The 11,282-nt window shown below is 39.9% G+C and overlaps 1 protein-coding gene across 3 annotated transcripts in view; it reads left to right on the forward strand.

Moving 5' to 3' along the window:
* Xirp2 (xin actin-binding repeat containing 2) overlaps window positions 1-11,282 on the forward strand; it is an 80,621-nt gene that overhangs the window by 33,164 nt on the left and 36,175 nt on the right. For 2 of the 3 annotated variants that reach the window (NM_001024618.2, NM_001083919.1), the window contains exon 3: window positions 3,083-3,220. The exons of the other annotated variant lie outside the window; for it this stretch is intronic. In NM_001024618.2, the coding sequence (NP_001019789.1) occupies window positions 3,083-3,220 (138 nt within the window). The remainder of the gene's footprint in view (window positions 1-3,082; window positions 3,221-11,282) is intronic. 3 annotated transcript variants of the gene reach the window in all.

The following is an 11,282-nucleotide window of genomic DNA, read 5'->3' on the forward strand; positions in this document are numbered from 1 at the left end:
CTCAAACTATCATACTCAATTTGTCTCAAATATTATGAACAAGAAAATACTGCAATCCTGAGCTCACAAAAATCCCAGTAAATATAGAAATAAAAGTAAAATAACACTCTTGTTTTTCGGTGTTTATCAAATTCTTCACCACTTAGCTCAATAAGGCCACTTGTGACTCTCTACACAGCTGCCACAAACATTGCAAGTAGAGAATCTGGAAGTCACAAATTTAACCCAAACTGACTCCAATATGTCTCAGACTTGCTTGAACACCTTACAGTGACCAACAGTGTCCTCTCATGTTAACTGCCAGCTGGCAATGGTGACTCTACATACATGTGGTGCTCATGGAATAGGAGTAGCCTGTGAGCAGCCCAAGAAGAGAGAGGGGAGTAATATGTATAGAGTAACAAATTAAATGCCAGACCCTACAGTGTGACTTTGTTCTCTTTATCTTTTTTAACACAGTCCATAAATTTGTAAAAATAAATGTTGCTCTGTGATACGCTTTAATCAGAACTAGCACTAAAATCACCATTTGTCCAACTTCCCAAACTATGTTGTTTCTTGTTAGTCCTGCCCGCCCCCCAAAAAGCCATTCTATGTCATTGATTAGGACTTACATCTTAAATTGATGACCGTGTAATATATTTACCTAGGTTTAACTGTTGAGCATTTAGATTAACTCATTATTATCGACACATCCATTAAATTCCAGATCTTATTTCCCAGCCCAGACCTGAGAAATGGAATACAAGTAAGTATAAAAAGATTTAGCACAAACCAGTCTAGTGATGAGGTCAATAAAAGTAACACCGATTAGCGGCAGCATTCTGAGCATGGTGCTAAGCAAAGCGAGAACACTGGAATGACCCTGTGAGCAGGTGCCACTCCAGCCATGGCCACAAACTGCATGTGCTGCCATCTCATTTGGGTGGACCTTCTCTATAAGAAGGCTACCTAAGCACCATTTTTATCCTCCATGGGGGAGATCTATCTGACTTAGTTTGGCAAACAGCTACAGTGTGTCACCGTGGCACCAACAATAGCAGAGGTAGCACGGTTTATAAGATCATGAAGTCCCAGCAGCTGTCTTTACTTCTGTATGTGTGATATGTCTGCTCCCAAAGCAGATGTCAAAGGAGAGGGATGCATATAGCTCTGTTTCAACCCATGTGGTAGGTAAGAGGCAAGCTGTACAGTTGGTACTTCTTTGAATAAACGATTACTGGAAGAGTATCCAGTTTTTGACACAATAATAATGATGAGGTTTAAAAAATTAATTTGCATTTGATTTTCCATTACTTCTAACTTTTTTACATATGAAAGATCTTGACAATAAATACATTAATTCATTTAATTTAAAACTTATATTTTGCTTACATATGCTCTATCTAAGGAGGACATTTATTCCAAATAAATGGCAGGTAGGGTTCAAGGAAATATTGTGGCCATAATTGACACTTCTGTTCCTTTACTTTCTAAAATTTTAAAAATGGATCCCAAACTCCCTCGTGTCATTAACAGATAACAAATGTCAGGAATAATGTCAGTAATTGAGTGGGAATTACATGTAAAGTTCTGAAGAACTGCAAAGTATATATGGAATACATAGAAAGTAGGCAACTGTATCTCTTCCCATTGAGCAAATCCATTGTGGAATGATTGAGAACGCATGAAGCCAGAGAGGAAGTTGCTATGGTAATGCAAACACTGCAGTGTTTGACGGGAGCTCACATAACTCCACATGAGCTCAGACTAGTGCTTTTGTATCAGTTCCTGAGACACGTGTATTTCTTAAAACCTTTTAAGAACCCCCATATTTTGGTTGAAGATTTCAGACCCTCGGGTACCCAGATTCTTTTAGATGTGACATTGTCCATCAGGATCCCTGTGACCCCTGTGCTGCACTCCCTGGGCTATTTATATCAGCACTGGTGCAGACCTCAGGAGTCCTGCTGTGGTGTGAAATGCCACGGAGTCTCCATCCTCTAGAAGCTTCCCAGGCAAAGGACTTGCATGGCTCATGTTGCTTGTCCCCTGGCATCCCATCTGGGCTTGAGTGCCTGCTGGGCTAAGGAAGTGGTGGAGTCATCAAGACCAAAGCCCTAGGTTCTGTTGCATGTCCCTGTGAGCCCTGTGTGAACTGGCAAGGTTCCTTGGTGCCTTGCAAGTTCATTCCCAAACTATGTGCTGAGATCAGTTTTCTCATCTGAAAATATGTCCTTCTATTCAAATCTCCTGTTCCTGCCGCTTGGTCCTGACATGCCAGTGCTCAAAGCAGAATTGAGACACGACAGTTCTGGTGAACGGTAGCTGTTTTACCTGCCTATTCGTAGAGCTAGCAATTGAGACAGACAGGTGTCATTCAGATTAAGATTCAGACAGACAGATTTAATACCGTCACTTAATGGCCTGCACATGAGGACATAAGATGTTTCACATCTCTCAATCTCAGGCTCTTTAGATTAAAATGTAGAACATTGATGTCTGTGGCTCACAGGATACCACAAAGCATGACCTGATGGAGTATGTATATGAACGTATGCAAACTGCCCTGCCACTTATGGAGGTACCTCCATAAGTGGCTGTTTTTACTGACAGTTTCAAGCAGTTTTACATAAGACCCTTTATTTGGTGTGTCCAAAATAGCTGAAATAAAATTTGGTGTTACTAAAAATGATTCTTATAATTATTCATGATAACGTGTCTGCTGCCTGTACAGATGTTTGAAACATCAATGACAGCTTTACTTTGAGTTATAATTTATTTCGTTATTTTCATGCCCACCAGTCATCCTCCATATTATTGGATTAATACAACATTCAGTCTAATCTAGACATCAAAATGTGTCTTAAACAGGGTGATTTTACTCAGTCAGTGTTTTCAAGGCACAATATATAAAACATCTGGTAAGTGGCAAAAACAACAGGAAAGTTTAGTTTTAGTGGAAAGCTATGGCAATGGTTTTTGTGTTAATATCTCTTTTTTGTGCTCTACCCACAAAGGATTGCCAAGTATAATGAAAGAGTAGCCCAAGCATACCATATCTGCAGGTGAAACCCTGAATTACCTTCTTAAATCACCATAGGTCATGGAAGAATCAGATGTGTGCACCGTGCCTGGTGGTTTAGCCAAGATGAAAAGACAATTTGAGAAGGATAAAATGACTTCAACCTGCAACGCCTTTTCTGAGTATCAGTACCGACATGAGAGCAGAGCTGAGCAGGTAACGCCTCTGCGGGTGATATGCAAACAACTTAGAGTTGAATTTTGCTTTCACCAATGTAGAAACACTCCCTCTCTGGTGATAGAATAATTTCCACTGCTCATTTAAAAAAAAATGATCATTTAGAAAATCGTTTAAGCATATTGATGTGTTGGTTTACTTAGAATATTTTGCCATGTGAGCTGTGCTAGAATGTTCTCTTCCAGAGTCTTACGTTCCAGACATAAATGAAAGTTAAGTAGTATAACTTACTCAACAAGTAAATAGAAATGCTGAGAGCAGTGTTTGCATGCAGCCTCTACTTCTTGGTTGTGATTCAAGACAAACTATTTGCTAGCTGTTTGCATCACTGGAATATGTAGCATTATTCAGAGTTTGTTGTGGGGAGTTTTATCTTGTTTTCTTTAATCATCAAACGTTAAGCAATAGAACCCAGATGTTACATAAAAGCACATAATTTGACTTCTGGTGTATAAAACTTTCCCACTTCATTACTTCAGTATCATACATCATCAAATATTTTCATGAGATATAATGGTTTTTAAATGTGAAAACCCAAGTCATAAAATGCATCAGACAGACCTTGTCACTCAGAAAATTCACAAGTTTAGTGTAAACAGCTGTACTGTAGGCCTTTGTTTCCCATGAGGAAGGAAGTAACTGGGATATAAAATTTTGCAGTAAGAAACAAAGAGGGTGTGTTTTATTTTCTAAACCCTGGAGAAAATGCAGAGCTAAATAAATTTTATAAATATGAACCAGTTGAGTGCTATGTGAGGCAAGTAGTTAAGGTGTCAGGTGAAATAATTGAAAGTCCAATACCTTAACAATAGTTTTCCAGTTATAGCTTTATCTGGTGAAACTGTAATATACTTAACTAAATATGTTTATGGGAGCAATTCTTTCTAATGATGCTTAAGGGGATAGAGTGTGAACAAGGCAGTAAGGCATGATGTACTCGTGATCTCGTGTACAACTATTGGAACACAGGAAACAGAGTGACTCAAGTGTAGACAGTGCATTTAACTGAAAGATATCAAAACATAAAATATAACTATGTTAATAACTTGAATAACTAACTCCTCACAGAAGCAAGACTATGTCTATAATTACTTTATTATTGGGTAAAGTACATTATGTGCCCAGATCACAGGCTTTGTGACCCATGTCAGAGCTCAGTCCAACGTCTAACACTCACCTACTGAAGGGGTTACATTTAGAGCCACCCTCATTGGCCCCTGCCCTTTGCAGTTGCAGAAGACTTTTCCACCCTAATTAGGAGGGCCTTGTGCTTAGTTTAACAGTATATTCTCTATTCTGAAATTTCCAATTGCTTTTGAACAAATAACCCCAAGTTTTCATTTTATCTGAATATCTATATTATTGTGGAGTTGTACTCACATCTGGAAGCATAAAATTAATCCACGATTCACCCAAGTCTTGTTTCACAGATGACTAGTTGGTTTCAGGTATGGTGTATGAATACTGACTCGTACTGTTCCCTAATCATTAATTAAGTGTTTGCAAAAGTTTAAAAAAACAAATGATGTGTTAGTAACTGGAAAGTTGGCAAAGTATGGCCTCTCTGAAGTGGTCAGGGCACAGATATTAGAGAAGGATCATGGTTCTTGCTTCCATCCTTTTTGTTATCTATATAACAGCAATGTCTTTAACTTCTTGGTGACTTCCTTTCTTTATTTATAAAATCAAGATTATTATAGCATATGTCCCAGGTTTATTTACAAAAATAAATCGATATCCATACAGATTAAAACAAAGCCTATGGCTTGAAGTGGGGTAGATCAGTGTTGAAAAGTATATACTGTTTTTACATGGACATCATAACACAATGTACTCTCCAGTTCCTCGGACTTATCCCCTTCTGGCTTCCATAGGCACTGCACACACATGAAGAAAGCTACACACACACAGACAGGTGCACACACACACACACACACACACACACACACACACAGAGAGAGAGAGAGAGAGAGAGAGAGAGAGAGAGAGAGAGAGAGAGAGAGAGAGAGGAGAAAGGGATGGAGGGAATTGAAGTAGGCAGCCTTCAACATCCTGCCTTTGAGTAGAGGACAGCCTTTTATCATTGAACAAATTTTTGTGGCCAGAGTATAGTAACTGGCTTACTTACTGGCCATTTACTATTTACCTATATAGACATTCTCAGCATATGTTTATCAATGGACCTTACATCCTGTGGAAACCAAAGGAAACAATGCAGAAGACTTCTGTGTGCTTTTTGTGAGTTACTACAGAGATACATTTGTGCTTTGTGCTGTGAAATAACAAAGCACATGAAAGCAATAAAAACCACACACAGAATATTCAGATCTAGTTACCTGTCTAAGCTTCAGTTTCACTAACCACATTTAGCTATAGTAAAAATGTCTAACAGTTTCCTAGTGATAAACACATCTAAGCCACCACAATGCACTTTATAATATATGGCAATCACAAGTAGGATTAAACTAGGAAGCAGCATTGATTGTCCATCACATATAAAATTCTGGGAGACAATGAAATAAATCACTTCTACCTTTAAAAAACAAAAGGCGTTGATTTAAATCTTGATGAGAAACATGAGATAAATGTCAAATTTGGTTTTAGAGGAGAAAGTGAAAACTGTCTTAGATATCCACTTTAAGCTTTATAAAACAGCCTAAATGCATCTTAAACATGTGTTCTTCTATCCCCAGGGATGAAAGACAATAAACAGATCGTTAGTTCTGTCCTTATATAAGACATTGTTGGCTCAGTTAGCATTAGCAATACTTTGGCTTATTGCAAGTACTCGATACCTAGCTCCCTGATGTCCTCCTTTGGTCAAATACATTTAATTTGGTGACATGCAGTAACTATTATTAATTGAGAAACCGATTTAATTAGGGTGAAAAATAAAGAACATTTGTGTTGGATTTCTGACAATATTTAATTTCACTGTTAGTAATGTTTTCATTAGTTGCAATAATTAAGTCCAATCTGCCTGTTTCCTTTTTGATGTATTAAAGTCCGAGGATTCAAGGTAATTGACTATTTGGTAACCATTTGTCTTAGAGATCGGGTTTGAAAATGGGGCTATCTGAGAAATGTTACATCCTTTATATTTGCTTTACACCTGTTGGAAAGAAAAATGTTGGTGTTGCTTCATGTGACAAAATATCTGATGGTAAAGAAGGTAGGATTTATTTTGACTGACAGTTTCAGGAGATTTAGTCTCTTACAGTGGAGAAGGCAGGTGGAGTGGCTTGGTCTGTGCCAGAAGACCGTTGCTTCTGACACTGTAGAGGATCAGGAAGCAAACAGTTCAGAACTAGAGCCAGAACTAGAGATGAGCAATAAGTCTCCCATGCCAGCATCAGCAGCCTTTTTCTGCTAGTGAGGCAGCAAATCAAAGATTTCAGAACCTCCCATAACAGCACCAAAACTGGCTAGGAAGGAAGTGTTCAAACCCATGAGCCTGCATAATACATTCAGTGAACCAAGACACAGGAACATCCATTGACACCAGAAGTGATGTCTCATTAGCATATGTAGTCATGCCCAGGAAAGTTATCAAAGAAAGGAAGCTACCTCAGGCCCTAGGAGAAGAGAGATCAGTAGTAGGACAAAGTTGGCTTTTTGGGAGAATAGCATTCTGGCTGGGAGACAGAGCACACCTGCAATTCCAGCACTCAGGAGTTGGAACAGAAATATCATGTTTGGGGCCAGTCTAGTCTATTGGCAGGTTGCCAGCCCAGACTGCACAATGAGACTGCTTATATGCACATATACATACACACACACACACACACACACACACACACACACAAACAGATCTTTATAGGGTTCCCCCACCGGTTATTACTGGTTTCTAACAGTACTCATGGAGACTTTGACGTAAAAAGAAAAATCATTTTGCTTTGCTTCTAGCAGGAATGATTGGCATGTATCTCTTCCTCTGAGACAATGAGCCACACAGAATACCCCTCCCATTTATTTATGTCAGATTTATCCTATCAGCCCTTTAAATTTTTTCCAGTTTTAAGAATGAGTTTTCAGCATTCTATGTTTGAAAAGATAATTGATCCTTCATGCTCAAAGCCAAATACCACTCAAAGGAACACTTTTTAACTTTTATTTCTTATGGCTTAGATGTATGTATTTGTAGGAGTGTTTTGCCTGCATGTATGTACATGTACTTCATATGTGCCTAGTTCCTACAAAGGTCAGAAAAGGGCATCAGATGCCCTATAACTGGAGTCCTGATCTGTGAGTGCTGGGGACTACTCAACTCATCTGCAGGAGCAGCCAGCGCTCTTAGCTGAGCAATCTCTCTAATCCTAAAGGATAAGTTTTATCCGTTCACTATGACAAACTCTATTTCGGAAGGACATCTTGAAAATTCAGCTCCCTCAACCTCAGATGAGGACCTCATAATGTGTGTGAAGCAGATGGTGGAATGGACATATAAATGGGAAAGAAACTGTTGCGTCTCCCCTGTTCATGCCAGTCTACAGCTTCTCTCTGGTGCTCTTAGGGCTTTTATCCTGTTCTTCTCTTCTTTGTTTAGAAGCTTCATTAACATATAATTTGCATACCATACTACCCACCCACTTTATGGGTACAGCTCAGTGACCGTTTTATACACTTGCGGAGTTATTTAATGTCACTGCAACCTAGTTCTAAAATATGCCTGGCCCCTCCAGAAGAATCCTCAGACCGCCCCACCCCCACCCCAGGAATAGTCTAGCCCTCTGAGCCCTCTTCTCAAGCTCAACATTGGGCTTTCATATTTTTCCCTAAATACCCTCTTCATTCTCTTTCCTCATCTTTGTGGAGAGCTGAGGAGCCCTCTAATTGTTGAGCCCAGAAGCCTCTTCCTTCTGGAAATTGCTTTTATTTCTTTCAGTTTCTCGTTCCATTCTGTGGCTTAAGGGAGAAGGAACAGATGGGGCCCCAAATGTTTTTGGAAGTGCTCAGTGTGGTGGAGCACCCAGGAAATGGTTTCCCTGTGGATCTGATGCCCTGAGCCTCAGCATGAGCTGAAAGCATCTGGGTTCCTCTCCCTGATGCCACCTCAGATGTACTGGATGGTGGCACATGCTTTTCACACGCATCTGCTATTGCAGAAATGCAAATGTAAACATTAGTCCTCTGAAAGTTGCCGTGGTGTGGTTTTAGAAGGATCCCTGAACAATTTTAGGTCTTAAAACAACAACAACAACAACAACAACAACAACAACAAAAATGTTTCTGTCAGCTTCTGATAGATGCAATCTGATATCTGTGTGTTTTGGGTTCTACAAAGGTGACCTGTAATTATTTTCAAGCAAACTAAATGTATTTTTATCAGTTGCATGTGCACATTGCCAAGGTACTCATACTTAAAATTACCTTTAGTTTATGCCACAAATATCACTTCCCAAGGTCATAAATTGATATTACTAGCTCTGCCCTGAACTGGACCACTATTGAAACAGAGTGTCTTATATCATAGTTCATGTGTATGCACTTTTTAAAAATAATATTGCAACTAAAAATAGTAACACTCAAAATAAGGCAATCTGGAGTATATTTGGCCTCTGGCTCTAGAGTCAGACAACTTGTATTATAATTTCTCAGGGTCAACCACCTATCCTATACTATATTGCACTGCTAATGTAATACTACGAACTCCTTTATTTATAAGGATCCAAAACGTAGAGGCTCACAGTTCTGGCTGCTGATATGCTAAGGTCCTGGGGCACAGTGAGGATTTTCTTGTTGCATCTTAATAGGAATGCAACAAGAGCCAAGGGGGAGAAAGAGAGAGAAAAGGAAAGAATATTTGTGGTGGGAGAGGGGATTAACTGAGCAGTCCATATACTGTCATATACCATATAGGCATTTTACTTCGAATAATCATTCTTAGAATATGATATTTTTTAAAATCTTTATGTGAGTGTAATGTCACAAAGAGGCCTTCTTTTACACCTTCACATTCTTGTCAGCTCTTTGTTTAGCTCTAGGTAACAACCGTTTCTTGGGAACTCCAGAAATAATTGGAAATTAGCTTAAAATGAGCATACCTCTCTGTGCTTTGGGCATATGTTGTTCTGGAATCGTCAGAAACACTGCTGAGTGCACATTTTAAAAATTAGAGTAGTAAGCAGGTCTTTGTCTGAGGAAAAGTGCTTAGCCTCCTGTAAGAAGTGAAAAAGATGAGGAGTCAAACTGCTCCGGAGACAAAGGAGGGGAGAGAGAATAAAACCTCCTTTGTGCAGGCCTTGCTTGACGCCAGGATGCCACCATGAATAGTTTGGCTTTTAAGTGGAAGCAACTGAATGGGCTAGCGCTGGCTTTTGGAGAGCACTTTGTTCATAGCATTGTGGCAAGACGTATGAAGAAAAAAGATGATTTAGTTAGTGTATGAGTGGAAGCAGGCAGAAGACAGAAAGCTATACCACTTGCAGAAATGAAGAAAGGAGGAGAGGTAGAGGTGGTTGGTTTGCCCGTTTCTACGAACACTGAGCACTGTATTCGCACTGTGATTCTCAGCGCATTTCAGCTGTCAGCTGGAAGGGAAGAATGTAACCTGTGGCACCCTATGGTTCCTGTGGTTGGGACAACCGATACAAGGATTGCCCCATAAATAGGGTCCATACACAGGCTGTCTGTAAAACAACCTTACTTGGTTAAAAATGGAAACAAAGGATGAAGCTTTCACTGTTGCTGGGTTTCGGTTTGGGGGGTTGTTTGTTTGTTTATTTGTTTTGTTTGTTTTTGTTGGGGGGGTTGATTTTGGTTTTCCAAAACCAGCCCTTGAACCTGTTTGTCCTCTATAGGTCTTTCTCAGTGTCTTTGCCTGAAGTGACAAGGCTAGTGCTGACTCAGCATAAGAAGCCCACATATTTGCTCAATGCTGCTCCTGGCCTCGCCGGTTCACATCTGCACCACTCGCGTGGCTGCTCTGCAGGAGCTGCTCCGTGCAGATGTCAGTTGACTGATTGTTATGAGCACATCCAGTTGCTGACTATGCCTTCGCTGACCACTATAACTCTACACAGTTCTTCTCTATTCCCTTCAGTTTAGAGAAAAGTAAACGTGCCGTGGGCTTCTAGGTCCAAGTTCCATGAAGGGACTGCTTTTTCCCCACCCTTGCACACATTTTGCCAGGCTCATGAAGATCCTTTCCCTTGGTGCCTTTCCTTGTCCGGTGCCTATATTCGTGGTTCTCTTGCTGTATCACATTGCAGCTGGTTGTCACCGGTCAGTCATCAATTTCTCTGCCCTTTTCCCCCTCATCCCCAACTTTCTGTATCTCTGTAGGTCATGCCAGGGTCACAGACTATTTTTTAATAGAAATCAAACCGCATAAAATTATAGTCTAAGACACACTCCTTTGATCAAGTTGTGAAGCTCATTAACTACATTTTATGCTTCCTAGGTCAGCTATGTGGCGCAAAACAGGAACTAAAGTTTAATAGGGACTGTATTTCTGAAGATAGAAGATAGGTTCACCTTTTCTATAAACCTACCTTACCTTGCCTGGTGTTACAGGATGCAGGGGTGGGTTTGTAGGAGTCCGATGTCTGCTGTTTCCATAAACCTCTAAGTCTGAAGCAGGCTATGTACTGGGCCATTCAGACATCCTGAAAAAGCACTTTCTAATCCTACACCTATACCTGCTATATAAGAATTTGAAATCAAAGCATCCTCCCTATGGTCTGGGTCTAGGAGTCTCAGTAGGAATTTTGGCATTGAAGCCCATTTCCACTTGGGCTTATGCAGTGGAATTTCCTGGACACTCTGTGCTGGTTCTAATTAATTCATTTGACAGATCAAGGATTGGAAGGATGTGTCTCTCTGAATCATTCTTTTATCTGTCTGTGTACCTGGCTGTTTATTTATTTGTGAATGACAAAGTCTCATGTAGTCCAGACTGACCTTAAACTCCCTACATAACTGTGTTTAACTCTTTTTTTTTTTTTTTTTTTTTTTCCATTTTTTATTAGGTATTTAGCTCATTTACATTTCCAATGCTATACCAAAAGTCCCCCTTACCCACCCACCCCCACTCCCCTAC

Source organism: Mus musculus, chromosome 2 (genome assembly GCF_000001635.26).
Source record: "Mus musculus strain C57BL/6J chromosome 2, GRCm38.p6 C57BL/6J".
NCBI classification, from domain to species: domain Eukaryota; kingdom Metazoa; phylum Chordata; class Mammalia; order Rodentia; family Muridae; genus Mus; species Mus musculus.